At 51.7% G+C, this 17,333-nt stretch overlaps 1 protein-coding gene across 2 annotated transcripts in view; it reads right to left on the bottom strand.

The window, feature by feature from the left end:
- Positions 1–8,210: 8,210 nt before the first annotated feature.
- TMEM130 (transmembrane protein 130) overlaps positions 8,211–17,333 on the bottom strand; it is a 23,837-nt gene continuing 14,714 nt past the window's right edge. For both annotated transcript variants that reach the window (XM_008072897.1, XM_021706384.1), the window contains exons 4-8: positions 15,283–15,449; positions 14,444–14,528; positions 12,794–12,996; positions 9,865–9,977; positions 8,211–9,490 (exon numbers count right to left, since the gene is read on the bottom strand). In XM_008072897.1, the coding sequence (XP_008071088.1) occupies positions 9,338–9,490; positions 9,865–9,977; positions 12,794–12,996; positions 14,444–14,528; positions 15,283–15,449 (721 nt within the window). In that variant the 3' untranslated portion in view covers positions 8,211–9,337. The remainder of the gene's footprint in view (positions 9,491–9,864; positions 9,978–12,793; positions 12,997–14,443; positions 14,529–15,282; positions 15,450–17,333) is intronic.

Here is a 17,333-nt window from a genome sequence, read left to right as displayed (position 1 = left end):
TCGAACCCGCGGGCTCAGGCAATCCACTCACCTCAGCCTCCAAAGTGCGGGATTACAGGCTGAACCACCGAGCCTGGCTTCCTTTCAATTCTTAAAACACATATGTATAGAAGCAGATTTGCTAGGTCATGTGGTCATTCTATGTTTAACTTTCTGAGTAACTGCCAATCTGTTTTCCACAGTGGCTGCACCCATTTCACCAGCAGTGTACAGTATAAGGGGTCCAGTTTCTCCACATCTTCACCAACACATGTTATTTTCTGTTATTTCTTGTTTGGGTTTTGTTTTGTTTACTGTGGCTATCCTAGCGAAGTGGTATCTCATTGGACTTTTGATTTGTACTTCCTTATTAACAAATGACATGCATCTTTTCATGGCCACTTGTATATCTTCTTTGGAAAACCATCTACTCAAATTCTTTGCCTATTTATTAATTTGTTTAAAAATTTGGTTTTCTTTTCATTGCTGAGTTGTAAGAGTTCACTCTTTTTTTTTTTTGAGTTGGAGTCTCACTCTGTCACCCAGGCTGGGGGACACACTCACAGCCACCCCAGCGTCGACCTGCTGGACTGCTGCCAGCCTTCCTCCTCAGCCTTCCAAGTAGCCGGAACTACAGGTGCACGCTGGCTAATTTTTTTATTATTATTATTATTGTAGAGACGAGGTCTTGCCAAGTTACCCCATCTGGTCTCAAACCCCTGGGCTCAGGCAATCCTCACACCTCAGCCTCCCAAAGTGCTGGAATTACAGGCTTGAGCCACCACGCCCAGCCAGGAGTTCACTCTTTTTACACATTTGTGTAACATGAAGAAATGAAAGCTCAGTCAGATTAAGTGACTTGCCTACGGCCAGGGCGCCAGGCTAGAACTCAGATCTCCAGTTCCTCGCTCCACTCCCAGCTCAGCTACAATCAGATTCGTTTGTGGCTAGAGCCGTTGGCTCATGCTGACCCGTGGATGTCTCAGAAAAGCTACTGGTCAAGAAAAACAAGAGGCAGAATGAAGAGGGTTCCTCTTCTGAAAAGACTCCCCAAGGCCAGAGTTGGGAATGCTTTCCTTCCTGGACGGGGTTGATGGTCTGAAAGATGATTACCAGGTTGACCAATCCCCCCGCGGGAATGTGAGCATGCATGTGTGTGCCTGTGTGTGCACACATGCGCATAGGTGTGTGCACGTCAACAGGTGCTGCAATGCTAAGACCCCCGCCCACTCATGTCCCTCCAGCACCTGGCAGAGGCTGGAAGACTGCAGAAAGCATGCCCGGGCAGAGGCTGCCACCTGCTGGACATGCTGGACACTGCCTGCAGATGTCCTGAGCAGCCTGGCACCTGTTCTCCTGGGTCCTTTAAGTTCCCAGAAAGGTCCTTTCCTCAGACCCACAGAAAGTAGCGTCTCCCGTCACCCCTATTGTCCCTGTGGGTCTCTCTAGAGAACATTCACGGGGCCATCTTGGCATCACAAACCTCTTTAGGTCGAGTCAAGCCCTCTTCTCAGAATGTTTTCAAAAGCATGATATAAAATAAGACAATTGCAAAAGAAACCAATGAGACTGAGATACAGCCATCAAAATAGTAATCGTGATATATGTGCGTTGTTAAGTAAGATCCAGTAGCTGGTCTAATAACTGTAATTACGGGGTCATAGTCAGCATAAATGTCATTTTAAGAGATCCTCAACAATTGAAAAATGTTGTAGGGTACCTGCATAATGAGCATTTGTATACTTAACCCTGAATTGGATCCCACGTCTTTAAAATTTTTTAAATTTTTTAAAAAGAAAAATGTTGTAGAAAATATCCATGATTTCGGCCAGGCTCGGTGTGGTTCAGTCTGTAATCCCAGCACTTTGGGAGGCCGAGGCAAGTGGATTGCCTGAGCCCGCAGGTTCGAGACCCGTCCAGGCAACTTGGCAAGACCTCGCCTCTACAATAAACAAAAAAAAATTAGCCGGGCATGGTAGTGTGCGCCTGTAGTTCTGGTTACTTGAAAGACTGAAGCAGAAGGACCACCCGAGCCCAACAGGTTGAGGTTGTGGTGGCTGGGAGCACGCCACTGCACTCCAGTCTGGGTGACAGAGTGAGACTTCCAACTCAAAAAAGAAAAGAAAATATCCGTGATTTCTATTGAGGTAAAGTCACAGATACTGCTAACAGCACTGTCATTTTTCGGCCTATATTTATGATGAAAGGAGATGTCATGATTTGATTAAAGGTTTGTAACAGACATAATTTCTCCCATCCAAATTCATGAATGCTCTGCATGGCTCCCTTGCAGGTCAGGTTATCTCAGATTAAGAGCCCCTGGCCCAGACCTGCCTGGTGGCCCAGCACTCCCTCAGCCCCTTGATCTAGTATAAAGCAGTTCCCAGCCGAGCTAACTCCTTCAGCCCCTGCCACGTGGTCCAGAACCTGGCTGCCTCCTCTTCAGATCCTCTCTTCTCAACATGGAATGCGGATCATTCTCAGAAGCCAGTCCAGCAAGTTTCTGCTCTGCTGCTGAGCACCAGCACTGACTTCTGAGTCACCACCACATTGAAACGCAGTTCTTCTGGCAGGAAAGAGGCCCAGTCCACGGGGTCCCTCTCTCGGGACGGCCTGGGAGGCCCCAGCATCCTGACACCTGGACATCACCACACAGTCCAAACTGGGATTTCCAGGCCATTCATCCTGACCTACAGGGTCTTTAGGACAACCCGAGGAGACGTAGAGTCCGTTCCCTGGAGTCCTTTCTTCCCTCTCCTAAATTCCAGATGTTGTGAGGTTAAAAGTTGAAGGAGGAATTCCTTCCTTCCTCGCTCCCTACCTCCTTCCTTTCAACACACCTACTATGTAGTGTGGATTCTAGGTAGTGGAAATAGAAATAGTGAACAAAATGGGCAAAGTCTCTTTCTTCTTGTAGTTTATATTCTGCGGAAGAGATGCATTAAATAAACAAGTTTAAACCGGGCTCGGTGGCTCAGCCTGTAATCCCACACCTTTGGGAGGCTGAGGTGAGTGGATTGCCTGAGCCCGTGGGTTCGAGACCCGCCTGGGCAACTTGGCGAGACCTCATCTCGACAATAAATCACAAAAAATCAGCTGGACCTGGTAGTGCGCGCCTGTAGTTCCGGCTACTCGGAAGGCTGAGGCGGAAGGCTCGCCAGAGCCCAGCAGGTCGAGGCTGCCGTGGCCGGGAGCGGCCACTGCACTCCAGTCTGGGAGACACAGTGAGACTCCAACTCAAAATAAATAAATAAATAATAAATAAAAATAAATAAACAAGTTTCATTAATAGAGGTTAGAAGGTGATAAATGCTGTAGGGGGCAGTAAGATAAGACACGGGAGGTGGGGATGCCAGGGCAACCTCACAGAGAAGCTGGTGTTTGAGCAGAGGAGGGAGGGAACCTTATGTGTGTCCAGGGAAGAGCATTCCACCTTGGTGGGAAGACAGTCTGAACAAGACCTGGATAAGCAGCGGGGAGAGAGGGCGGCAAGGTCACGGGCCAGGCTGTATGAGATTTAAGAGCCACAGGAGGGACTTGGGCTTTACTCTGAGGTAGGACACATTGAGGGCTGGGGGAAGAGAAGGATGTGGTAGTCCTGGTGCACTTTTGAGAATAGACTTGGGGTATGGTGAGGGGAGAAGGAGCCCCCAGGCCCAGCGTGGGTTCCACCTGGGTTGGGGGGTGGGGGGAGCCGTGGTCAGATTCTAGATCTCAGTGGAAGGAATCCCGTCGGATGCGAATGGATCGTGAGACATGAAGCCGCCAAAACTGATGTCGAGAAGTGTGTTCGTTTCCTGGGGCTGTCATCCCTGAGCCACACAAGCTTAGAACGGCAGAAACTGGTACTCTCACAGCTCAAGGGGCCAGAAACCCGAGATCAGGGTGTCAGCAGGTTGGGATCCTTCTGGAAATTCTGAGGGGGAATCTGCTCCAGGGCTCTCTCCCTCTCCTGGTGGCAGCCACCACCCTTGCACCCCGCAGGTTGTAGATGTGTCACTCCCGTCTCCGTCCCCAGGGTCCCGTGGCTGTCTTTCCCAAGAAGGAACCCACCCTGCTGACACCCTGATTTCGGGCTTCTGGCCCCTTGAGCTGTGAGAGAACCAGTTTCTGCTGTTTTAAGCTTGTGTGGCTTAGTGACGGCAGCCCCGGGAAATGAACACACTTCTCCTCATCAGTTTTGGCGACTTCGTGTCTCATGTTCCATTCGCATCCAATGGGATTCCTTCCACTGAGATCCAGAATCGGATAGCTGCTCCCACCACCACCCCATGCCCCAACTCAGTGGGCTGTCTTCCCTGAATGCGTATCTGTGTCCAAATAAACTTCTCTTCTTACAAGGACACCAGTCATTGGCGTAAGGCCCACTCTAAGCCTGTGAGACCTCATTTTAACTTAATTCCCTCTGCAAAGGCCTTATTCCCGTATGCATGGGGAAACCATCTCAATCTGTGTTTTTTTTTCCCCTGCTCTCACACCGCAATGATCAGCACAGAAGTCTTCTGCGACCAAATGTGTGAGGCTTCCTCCCCATACGCCAAGCGAGCAGTCAGTTCTGCCTCCGCCGCCAACTGGGTGTCCTCAATCCAGTTCTGACGCTGTCTACCTGGAGTCAGATGCCACAGGTTGAGGGCTCAGTCCCACAAGACTCTGGAACTGACCAACCGGCTTCAAGTTGGAGTTCCCATCTTTGGGGCCAATTAATTTGCTGGAGCATCTCACAGAACTCAGGGAAACACGTGGACTGGTTTATTATAAAGGATATAACAAAAGACACAGATGAAGAGATGCGACACATGGAGGAAGGGGGGATTCCATGCCCTCCCTGGGCATATCATCCCCTGGGAACCTCCACGTGTTCAGCTATCCAGGAGATCCCTGATCCCTGTCCTCTTGGGCCCTCTGTGGACTTCATCGGATAGGCATGTTTTGTAGCCTTATAGAAATGAAATTGGACAAAAAAGATCTAATACCAACAGGTCGAGTAGAAACCCAGCAAGGTCTGTCTCCAGATTCTTCTTGGCCTCTCAGTGCAGTGTTCTTTCCTCCAGAGTGTGGGGCGGGACCCCTTCCAAAATGAGGACCTTATGTCCTGCAGTCAGACAAGGTAGGTCAGAGAACTCCTTTCTGCTCAACCACAAGACAGAAAAAAGGAGGAAGATTCCAGCTTTGGAGGAGAGGAAGAAGCAAGAAAAAAGGAAGGTGGGAGAAGATCGGAGAGAAAGATTCTGCTTTCTGGGATCTGCTCCTGTGGCTTAATGCGCCCCAATGTTATAACAAGAGTTATGGGAGTTAGGAGCCAGCATCGTGGACAAAACCTATATATAGGCTGGGCTAGGTGGCTCAGCCTGTAATCCCAGCACTTTGGGAGACCAAGGCAAGTGGATTACCTGAGCCCGCGGGTTCGAGACCCGCCCAGGCAACTTGGCAAGACCTCGTATCTACAATAAATAAAAAAAAAATTAGCCAGCCATGGTAGCGTGCGCCTGTAGTTCCAGCTACTTGGAAGGCTGAGGCAGAAAGATCGCCGGAGCCCAGCAGGTCGAGGCTGTGGTGGCTGGGAGCGTGCCACTGCACTTCAGTCTGGGAAATGAAGTGAGACTCCAACCAAAAAAACCCCAAAAAACTATATATATATATATATATATATATATATATATATATATATATATATATATATATACAAAGCATATATATATATACACACAGTAGAGTCAGGAGAGAATCAGCCAATGTGTTTGTTCCCATATACATATATATATATGTAAAAGTAATAATATCACCCCACTAAGGCCACATTCACAGTTTCTAGGTGGACAAGAATTTAGGGGGAAACACTAGTCAACCCAGTCCAGGTGTGTCGTCTGAATTTCCTTGAAAACCCACTTTGATGGTACCAGACTTGAAACCTCCGCATCCTCCCGAGACACCCCATCCTGTCCAGGAAGAGGAGGTTCCATCAGGCCCTTGCCAGGCTTCCTAATGGAAAATGTGGCTGTCATCAGATATGGGAACAAACACACTGGTTGATCCTCTCCTGACTCTACTGTGGGACCCCACCGTCTTCCATCAGCAACAAATCTGATCCCCCTGTGGAACTGCAGGGGTGCGGGAATGGCTGCCCCAACCCCTCCTGCCCTCTGGAGCTGGGGTGCCCATGTGGGGAGGGCCTATGTAGGATCACCACGCTGCCGATTGGGAAGCGTGGGTGAGATGCAGCTGTGCTGGACAGGACTGGACACTGTCATAGCCCAGAAACAGGCCAGTAACCACAGCCTGGCGAGTGATGGCACCCCCACGAGGCCTTGGCTTGTGCTGCAGCTCTGGAAACCACCTGCAACCCCCCCAGAGACGTGTTCACAGACAGTCTAACAGTGGGGGAGCACCTCAAAATACCTGCCTCGCTCGGGTGAGGGGGCAGCCTGCAATATCACTTTAAAACAAACCAAGACAAGAACATTCCCACCCGCTTCTCCAAGATTTCATCTGATCCTCTAACCAGTTACCCAAGACACAGGTGTTCCTTTGACCCCCAGGTTCCTTCCTATCTCAAACCCCAACACAGTTGACACCTGCAGAATCCGTCCTGTGTGCCAAAGATGCTGAAGTTGGAAAAGTTTTCTAAATGACTCCATTCATGAAAAGTGGCACAGTTCATATTCTTAGCCGAGTGTGGTAGCTCACGCCTGTAATCCCAGCACTTAGAAGGCCAAGGCAGGAGGATTGCTTGAGGCCAAGAGTTTGACACCAGCCTGGGTAACATAGCGAGACCCTGTCTCTAAAAAATAAAAATTAGGCTGGGCTCGGTGGCTCAGTCTGTAATCCCAGCACTTTGGAAGGCTGAAGCGAGTGGATTGCCCGAGCCTGTGGGTTTGAGACCAGCCCAGGAAATTTGGCAAGACCTCACCTCTACAATAAACCAAAAATTAGCCAGGTGTGGTAGCACACATCTGTAGTTCCAGCTACTTGGAAGACTGAGGCAGGAGGATTGCCCGAACCCAGGTCAAGGCTGCGGTGGCCATGAGTATGCCACTGCACTCCAGCCTGGGCAACGAAGTGAGACTCCAACTCAAAAAAAATAAAAATTAGCCAGGTGTGGTGGTGCACGCCTGTAGTCCCAGCTACTGGGAAGGCTGAGGCAGGAGGATCACCTGAACCCAGGAGTTGGAGGTTGTAGTGAGCTAGGATTGCACCACTACATTCCAGCCTGGGCAACAAAGTGAGACTCTGTCACTTAAAAAAAAAAGTGTAAGCTGGGCTCGGTGGCTCAGCCTGTAATTCCGCACCTTGGGAGGCTGAGGTGAGTGGATTACCTGAGCCTGCGGGTTTGAGACCCGCCTGGGCAACTTGGTGAGACCTCATCTCTACAATAAATCAAAAAATTAGCCGGCCATGGTAGCGCGTGCCTGTAGTTCCAGCTACTCGGAAGGCTGAGGCGGAAGGATCCCCGGAGCCCAGCGGGTCGAGGCTGCGGTGGCTGGGAGCAGCCACTGCACTCCAGTCTGGGCAACAGAGTGAGACTCCAACTCAAAAAAAAGTAGCACAGAAGTGGATAAGGGCAGCTCCCTGTTCTTAGGGTCCACTCCAACTCTATCAAGCTCTTTGAAGCTTGGGGCACACCTGCTGGGTGCGTTGGGTGGTGGGATTTGTGGCAGAACAAGGCAATTGAGAGACAGTCTCAAACCTCTCACGAGGGGAGGAAAGCTCAGGAATTTCTAGACTCAGATCTTTGAAACTCAAAGAACGGTCCTGGAAACGTGTTTGAAATGCAGAATCCCACTCCCTACTCCAGACCTCCTACATGAAAATGTTTAACAAGATCTCCAGCAATTCTTGTGAACATTCACATTGAGGAAGCCCTGCTAGAAACCAGAAGTCCTTATACTTGATCATGCTCCAGAATCCCCAAGGGCTTCTGAAGACAGATGGCTGTCCCCTCCTCAGGTGCCGACTTGGGTGTGGGATGAGGCCCATAGGTGTGCATTTCCGACAAGTTCCCAGGTATGGCCTACGTTCCTGCTCTGACTCGAGTCCACCTGGGGTCTCAGACTGAGGGTACAGGTCCAAGTCACCTGGGGAGAGCTGGGTCCACCTCCAGGGACCCAAATCAGCCCCACTCAGTCCTCTTCCCCACAGACCACAAAAAGGATGTCCAGCTGCGTCCAAGCACTGCTCCTGTTACCTTGCAAGGCCCACCTGTTCACATGTAAAAAGAGACTCTGGTCACAACGTTTATGCTTGGTTATATTCAGAGCACACAAGCTTTATTCAGCAGTAATGGTGGGATTTCATGAGAATGGGCTGTGCAACGGCGTGAATGCTGTTTTCAGCACAAAGTCCAGAAGCAAACAGCACAGTGACAGAGCCCCAACCCCACAGCCCTGCTCTCTCTCCCCTCACAGGCTCAGGCTGCCCCTACCCTCATTGCTGTCTCCCTCAACCATTCCCCAAGTCACCCATCTGAGTGGGGAAGGAGCAGGCTGGTTCCCCTGCTCCAGCTTCTTCTTCCTCAAGGCTCCCTCAGGAGCAGCTGGGTGGCAAGAACGCCCCTGCACACCCAGGGGATGCAAGTCCCCACGGACTCGGCCTCTTCTTTTGCTTCAAGTCCTTTTCCTCAGTGGAAGTTTTACTTGTGAGTTCTGACACAAGAGAGCGATATTTATTTATAAAGCACTGTGCACTCACAAAGTGTGAGTCCGGCCCCCATCAAGTCCCCAGCAAGCAGGCAGGAAAAAGGGGGATTTTTCCACAGGAACGGGCACTGCAGAGAATACATTGCACAAAAGGAGGGGCTGGCCCAGGACCTGTTGGGGCCCAATGGAGAAGGTCAAATCTCATCTTAGTTCCAATTCACAGTGCATCCCAGTAACTGACTTAACAGATACAGAGCAAATCACCTAAGATGCCTGGGTGACACGCACGTGTGTGTGTGTGTGCACATCTCTGTGAGTATGTCCATCTGTGTGCAAAATCTTTTGTAATGGATCCTTCCCCTTATGTGACTTTCTTCTTAGCTCACTGGCATTGGCAGGGCTGCTCGGGGGAAGGAAGTAGGTGACCCACCCCATCAAATGACAGAACATGGAACACACCAACAGAGTCCTGCTTGGAGCCTCTTCAAAGGTGGGGAGGTGGGTGGAGTGCTTGAGAGGGTCTTGCTTCAGTGGCTTGACTGTACAGATGGGCAAATGGCCGGGGGGTGTCAGAGAGGGGCTTGTGGCAGCGGCTAGACTGTACAGATGGACAGATGGCCAGGGCCAGTGACCCCACGTCAATGAACCCCTCCTGGTCAGTGGTGCACGCCAGCCTGCCGGAGTCAGCAGTTAGTTAACGCTGAGATGGGACGGGGTGGGGGTGCTCACACAGTGTACGTTTTGACAGACTTATAGAGGGGCGGAAGCAGCCCATGATTCTCGCGGACAATTTCCAGGTACTCAGAGGGAGTCTCCAGCAGGAAGGGCCCGCAGCACATCTGGCAGCAGCACCTGACCCCAGAGGGCGGCTCCGGGTTCTTGTCAGACATGGGGGAAAAGTCAAAATCAGCCACCTATGGTGAACAAAACCCCACGGATCAATCACCCGCCCACCAGGAGCCCCGTCAAGTGGCCTTACGAGCTCAGCTGCCTGGCGGCAGAGTGCACAGGAACACCCTTCTGGCCCCACACATAGGCAAGGGATGAGCATAGGAGATACGTCAGATGGGACACAAACTTAACTGTTTTTCCTGGTCTACAGACGCCTCTCAGGCATATCACCCCAAGCCCCAGGGTCTTGTTCTAACATCAAGACCCCCTCCAGGTATCCTGATCTGGTTCCCATACCCTCTCGGAAAATCTTTCTTAGGCAGGGCCTAGCGGTCCAGCCCGCACCCTACTGAGCACGCACCTCCACCATGTCCTTTTGCTGAGTGGCATTCCGCAGGGTCATGTACATGATGAAGGCCAGCATCACGGTGATAAGTGTGGCACACGGGAAAGCAAAGACAGCAGGCTGGAAGCCTGGAAGTGAAATAGACGAGGTCATGGGACTGGGTAGCTAGCACGAACATGCTGGCTCTCAGTAGTAGGTAAGTACAACCGTAGAGAAAATAGTCAACCGCCACCAACGATTTTATTTTTCCTCCTAGGTACATGCATCCCAACTAGGCAACCCCCACAGGCAAATCCAAGACTCCACAAAAAATAAATTGGTAGCCGGGCGTGGTGGCATGCATCTGTAGTTCCAGCTACTTGGAAGGCTGAGGTGGAAGGATTGCCTAAGCCCAACAGGTCGAGGCTGCGGTGGCTGTGAGCGTGCCACTGCACTCCAGCCTGGGTGATAAGAGTGAGACTCCAAGCCGGGCTCGGTGGCTCAGCTTGTAATCCCACGCCTTTGGGAGGCTGAGGTGAGTGAATTGCCTGAGCCCGCAGGTTCAGAGACCCGCCTGGGCAGCGAGACCTCATCTCTACAATAAATCAAAAAATCAGCCGGGCGGCACGCCTGTAATTCCAGCTAATCAGAAGGCTGAGGCGGAAGGATTGCCGGAGCCCAGCAGGTCGAGGCTGCGGTGGCCGGGAGCGGCCACTGCACTCCAGTCTGGGCGACAGAGTGAGACTCCAACTCAAAAAAAAAAAAAAAAGAGTGAGACTCCAACTCAAACATAAATAAGCAAATAAATAAATGGGGGTGGGAGGTGGGGGGTTAAAATACATCCACAAGTTACTTGATTGTAACTTCCAAGAGGGAGAGTTAAATTCTTCACCCCTTGAGTGTGGGCTGAACTCATGACTAGCTCCTAGTGTCCAGCAAGCGACAGGAATGATGGTGTATGATTCCTGAGCCTAAGCTTTATAAGGCTTTTATAAGGCACCAAAGCGTTCTCTTTGTTCTCTAGGGTGACACACTTTGGAGAAGGGAAGCCATGCTGTCAGGTCACTCAATCAGCACTGTGACCTCTCTCACAGCTTCTCACCCTCTGGCAACTCCAGACTCTCCCACTACGCCTGTTGCTTGGAAACTGCACAGTAGAGCAGAAAGAGCCCATCGTCTGCAGTGAGGCAGCCCTGGGCTTGAATCCTAGCTCTGGCCAGGCTACCTGATGTGAACGCTGACCCGCAAGGCTGCCATGGAGATGCAGCAAGGAGTGAGGTGTGGCTGTACCTGGCACGAGGTAGCTGATCAGGAAGTGTGCTCCCTCTCACTCTTCTCTCACTATGACTAATGGTTTCCCAAGAAAAGGCAGAACTGAAGACCTGTACTGCCGTTTTCTCCACGGAATTCAGGGGGGTCCCTTGAATTTTCCTGGAATTCAGGCACTCAATGCCCAGGGCATGCTGGGGGCAGCAGGGCCCAAGACCTCTGATGATACCCACAAGGTCAGCCAGGGTCTGAGTGAAATGTGGCATCTGCTCAGGGGCTCAGAGTGGGATTGAAGAGACCGGAGGAGGCAGTGACAGCATCGGGCAAACCTTGAGGACGGGTGCAGTTGGTGGGGTTTGGCATAAGCTCAGGTATGCCTGGAAGAACTCCTATTCCAGGACCAGGAGTCTGACAGCTTAGGTTTGGGCTCAGGCTGGCATCCGATCTCATTACCCTGTGTCATAGCTTCTCTTTTGTACTATCAAAGGTGGGACGAGCTTGGACTTCTGAAAAGCCAAGACTTAGTGTCCTGGGATCCTACTTTCACCTCTGTGTAGGGAAAACTTTGCTGGGATCCCAGAGTCCCCCAAGGAAATGAGGTGTGGAGCCTCAATGCTGCTATCAGCTGATCCTGTGACAGAGAGCCAGTGGCCAGGCCCGATGATAGTCTAGGGAAGGGTGTTCCAAGGTGAGAGGGTTAGGCGTGTTTATTCATGATAGAGACCAAACTTTGAACTGTCTGAGCAGCTCCTTCTTCCTGGAAGACGCTCCCTAGCCCAGTGAGTTGGGCAGAGTCACTGTTGTGAATGCTGGTTTTAGTGATGGCTCCCACGGGGGCAAAGGTGATAGCGCTGGGGCAGGGATGATGGCGGCCATGATGGTGGCTCACCCAGTGCGGGACTGCCCGTGCTATGGACATGTGTGGTCTTGGGAGCATGTGGGAAGGGATGTGGACACGGATTGTTTTGGTCCACAGGTTGGTGCTGGGGCTGGTGGCGGTGTGAGTTTATAGAAGTGGCTTAGCCTCCAATCCCACCACTTTGGGAGGCCAAGGTGAGAGGACTGCCTGAGCTCGGGGGTTCGAGACCAGCCTGGGCAACTTGGTGAGAACTCATCTCTACAATAAATCACAAAAATTAGCCGGGTGTGGTGGCGAGCGCCTGTTGTTCCAGCTACTTGGAAGGCTGAAGTGGAAGGAGTGTCTGAGCCCAGAAGGTCGAGTCTGCGGTGGCCATGAGCAGCGTGCCACTGCACTCCAGCCTGGGTGACACAGTGAGTCTTCAACTCAAAAAATAAGGGGGAGGGGTGCAGGCAGGGATCACTGAGGTGACTTGGTGGAAATACTGGTGGAGTCGTTAGTGGTGACAATGACGGTGCTTGAAGTGTTTGTCAGTAGAGTGTGTGGTAAAGGCGATGGCTGAGTTATTTGTTGTTAATGGCGCTGGTTTTGACGGATGGTGTTGGTCGAATCAATGGGCGAGGTGGGAGGGTTGCACAGTGGTGGCTGATGGTAGTGGGAGAGTTTGGTGGTGGTTTTGGCAGTCGGCCAACCGTGGTATTGGCTGTTGCTGAAGCCAGTAGGGTTTTTGCTATTGCTAAAGGGCTTGCTTGCTACTGACCTCGTAGAGGTGGCTGGTCGGAGCATATTGGCAGTGGTGGCAGGGGGACAGGTTTGTGCTGCCCGTGTGTCACTTACTGGTGGGCCACACCTGGATCCTGTGGTACTGATGCGTCTTGCTGATGACATTCTCAGCCCGGATGCTGAAGCAGTAGTCTCCAGGGGCCCTGAAGATGTGGGTCAGGTTGTAAGCTGTGTGGGCCACGGACACAGGGTGGCACTCCCCTTCTTCCAGCGGGAGGCATTCAGGTTTGAGACGCCAGCACACACTCAGAGGGGGACTGCGGGAACATGGGGACAGGTTTTCAGAAATGACTCGGCAAAGAGCGTGAGCACAGACCAAGTCCAAGAAAGACCACGTGGGCATGAATTTCAGCGTCAGCATCATGCATTCTAGAGGTGCGGAAGACATGGCCCCGGACTCCAGGGCGTTCCAGGCTAGTGTGGCAAACAGAGACATGCACAGACTGCTAACTAGAGGCGGAATGGGTGCTCTGATGGCACGGCATGCTATGGAAGCAGGGGAGAATAACGAGTGCATTATTAATGAGGAAGTCAGGGAAGGCTTCTTGGAGGAGGTGGCCCTTGAGCGGGAGCTGAAAGGATAGGTGGGCTTTTGACAGATGAGAAAAGATAAGGGCATTCTGGGTTACCTGCATGCCACAAGCACAGGCTCAGAAGCCGGAAAACACAGGTCCATCCAAGGAATTCTGAATAAGCATTCCATTCCACACAACCCCCAGACCTGAGTAGAACCCGTACACTCACGCCACCTCAAAGGTCAGGTCTGCCAAACCCAAGTGGCCTCCCATTCTCCACATGCTAAGCTCCCACCTCCAAAGCTCCCTGGAGACCTTAGAGACACCTCCAGTCCCTAAGTGAGCCCATCTTCCTCTTTCCTCGCCTTCCTTCAATCACTCTGTCTGGTCTTGCATCCTCTCGTGTGTTCCATTGCAGGGACAAGAATCCTTCGAGGGCTGGGCCCTGACCCCTGGCCTCTGCAGCTTTGTCCAGTCCAGCGACCCCAGGAAGGAGACCCTTGTGGGAAGAACACCCCTGCTTCTCCCTGTCTCCTCACTTACTAAACACTCAGCCTTATGCTGCTCTTACCAAGAGCCTGGGCCAGGCCCACCTGACTGGGTTTGTTCTTGAGAATTCCTGGGGATTCTTTGCTTAGGTTTCTTGTGGGGTGCCCCACCCTCCACACAGAAACCAGAGAAGCAGTGGTTCTGCCTCGTCTACTCTTGACTAGACGCTTCTAGAACAGTGGCTGGTCCAAAGCAAACTCTCAACCAACATCTGCTGGCTAGTGCAAGCTCCCCTGTGCAGAACAGGCTTTGAAGGGCAAGCATTTCAAGGGCTTTGAAGGATGAGGATCATCTGGACATACGAGGAGAGGGGAGAGAGCTTTAGGGCAAGAGATCCATGCAGGCAAAGGCTGGGGACTGGAAAATAGGCCGTACATCACACATGGAGGGCTTCTCTCAGGTGAGGCCCTCTCCTGCCTTTGCCTTTACAACTATGCCGCAGACAGTCCCAAAAGGTCCATCCTCCCTCTGTGGGACCTTGAAAATAGAGCTGTGCCCACAATATCCCTGTAGCACGGCCTCAGGGCAGAGTGGCACCACCATTCGTGAGCTCCCAGACCTGGGGCCCATCGGGGATGATAGAACAGGTTTGGGAGCCCCTGTCAGAGTGCGTAAGCAGGGCCGCTGGGGCTTCACTCACCTTCCCAGGAAGTTCAAGGTCACTGTCATCTTTTGGAAGGTCTGAATCAGGGTGGGTCCCAAGACTTGGATGCCTCGAAGGGTTTCTGTAAGGCAGACAACCCCATTAGGCCCAGTGGCTGAGGACTGCTGTCACGGGGCTCCCAGGGCCTGGAGCTTTGTGATTACCACCCTGTCCGCTCCTCCATTCCTCTCCCAAAGGAGGGTCACAGGTCTGTCCAGGGCACCTTGGGGTCCTGCCCTGCCCTATCAGCTGCAGATGATAGAGCCAGATCAGAAGGAGAAAGTTGGAGACGGCAGGCCAAGGCCAACTGTCTTGTCGACTGTCACCAAGCCATCATCTGTGCCACACAGGAAAGCATCACCCCATTAGCAAGAATCAAGTCATCTTCCACAGCTGCCAAAGCCCTCACTGTTGCCAAAGCCAAGGAGAGAAAGGTTTGAGCATTCCCTCCCTGTGCAGGAGACAGCCCCATCCCACCCTGGTGGAGTGGGCCTTGACCAGAGGTCTAAGTGGCCGGGGAACAAAGATCAGTGTGGACGGACCAGGTCACAGCAGACTGGCCACAGGCTCGGACTCTGGGACCAGGCAGGCCTGGGATCAAATGCCAGTCTACCCCTGAGCAGTCACATGACCTTGCCTGTGGCCTTCAGAGCCCTCTTTGAAGTAGGTGTAATGAGAGAGGCTGCTCAGAGGACCACAGAGCATGAGTGTGTGTTGAGCCTGGAGCCACCCTGATCTGTGCACGCGGTGACCCCGCCCTGGAAGGTGTGGTGTTGGGGGAGCCCCCCGCCAAGGGTCCAGATGTTCAGTCTATGCCAGCCTACTTGGAGACCCACCCTGCAGTTTCAGCGAGGCAGAGAAGTCCCCGGTCTTCTGCACAATGACCTTTTCACCGTCCGGCTTTGCCTGCTCCCACTCCGCCACCACTTTGAGGTTCACGGTGAAGGTGCCAATGATCGAATAGTTATAATAGGCCACCGAGTCTTCCGTCACCATCTGGGTCCTGAGGTGACAGGGAAGAGAGAGGAGGAAGACAACAGAGGTTGTTTTCCCTTCCTATAATTCAGAAGTTATCCGTGTGACTTGTTAGAGTCAGGTGCAGTTATACAGTGAACTCCCACCTACCAGGGAGCATACTTGTCATCATAGCAGCAGTCCCTAGAGCCAGTCAGAGATCTAGATCAGCTGGTCCACTTCCCAGATGAGGACACTGAGGGCAGGAAGGGCTTCAGTTAACTTATTAAATTCTTATCCTTTTTTTCCCTGTTGTTTCTCTAGACCTGTGTTCTCCCAGGCATAGCCACCAGTCACGTGAGGATGTTTAATTTTATTTTACTTTAATTTTAGTTTTATTTTTTAGAGACAGGATCTTGTTATGTTGCCCAGGCTGGTCTCGAACTGCTGGGCTCAAGCAATACTCCCACCTCAGCCTTCCAGAGTGCTGGCACTACAGGCATGAGCCACCACACCCTGTTGTTTAATTTTAAATTAATTGCAAGCCGGGCTCAGCGGCTCAGTCTGTAATCCCGTGCTTTGGGAGGCTGAGGGGAGTGGATTGCCTGAGCCCACAGATTCAAGACCCACCTGGGCAACTTGGCGAGACCTCATCTCTACAATAAATCAAAAAAATTAGCCAGGCGTGGTAGCGTGCACCTGTAGTTCCAGCTACTCGGAAGGCTGAGGTGGAAGGATCACCAGAGCCCAGCAGTTCAAGGCTGAGGGGGCTGGGAGCGGCCACTGCACTCCAGTCTGGGCAACAGAGTGAGACTCCAACTCAAAAAAAAAAAAATTAATTATAATTGGCCAGGCTCGGTGGCTCAGCCTGTGATCCCAGCACTTTGGGAGGCCGAAGCAAGAGGATTGCCTGAGCCCGTGAGCTTAAGACCACCTGGGCATCTCTACAATAAATCAAAAATTAGCCAGGCATGGTAGCACGCTCCTGTAGTTCCATCTACTTGGAAGGCTGAAGTGAAAAGATCGCCGGCGCCCAGCAGGTCGAGGCTGCGGTGGCCGGGAGCATGCCCCTGCCCTCTAGCCTGGGTGACAGAGTGAGACTCCAACCCAGAAAAAAATAAAATAATGAGTTAATTAATTACAATTAAATAAAATGAAAGAATTTAATTTCTCAGTCACATCAGTCAAAATGTTAGGGCTCAATAGCCCCACCTGGCGGAGAGACAACATTACTGACGGTCTCATTAGATAGAGATGCCGTCAAGTTTCTTTAAGTAAATCTTTTCTACAAATTGTCTGCTTTCCGATCTTTATATCTCATTTCTTTTCTCTTTTTATTTATTTTTTGTTTGCTTGTTTGTTTTGAGTTGGAGTCTCACTCTGCCACCCAGACTGGAGTGCAGTGGCATGCTCACAGCCACCACGTCCTCGACTTGCTGGGCTCAGGCAATCCTTCCTCCTCAGCCTTCCAACTAGATGGAATTACAAGTACACGCCACCACACCTGGCTAATTTTTTTGTTTGTTTGTTTACTGTAGAGACGAGGTCTCCCCATGTTGCATCTCTGCACCACGCCCAGCCCTGCCAGATTCTTGAAAGGGTCCAGCCCAACAACAATCTGACTTTCCAAGTTGTATGTTTCTTATTGAAAACAGATGCAGGTTTTGTTCTCCACATAATGTTTCTGTGTTTCTCTTCATTTAAAAATCATAAGCCGGGCTCGGTGGCTCAGCCTGTAATCCCGCGCCTTTGGGAGGCTGAGGTGAGTGGATTGCCTGAGCCCGCGGGTTCGAGACCCGCCTGGGCAGCGAGACCTCATCTCTATAATAAATCAAAAAATCAGCCGGGCATGGTAGCGCATGCCTGTAATTCCAGCTACTTGGAAGGCTGAGGCGGAAGGATCGCCGGAGCCCAGCAGGTCGAGGCTGCGGTG

Source organism: Carlito syrichta, unplaced genomic scaffold, assembly GCF_000164805.1.
Source record: "Carlito syrichta isolate Samal-C Ts95f unplaced genomic scaffold, Tarsius_syrichta-2.0.1 Scaffold315497, whole genome shotgun sequence".
NCBI lineage: Eukaryota > Metazoa > Chordata > Mammalia > Primates > Tarsiidae > Carlito > Carlito syrichta.
Note: the sequence above shows the minus strand (reverse complement) of the source record. Positions and strands in the feature narration are given on the sequence as shown.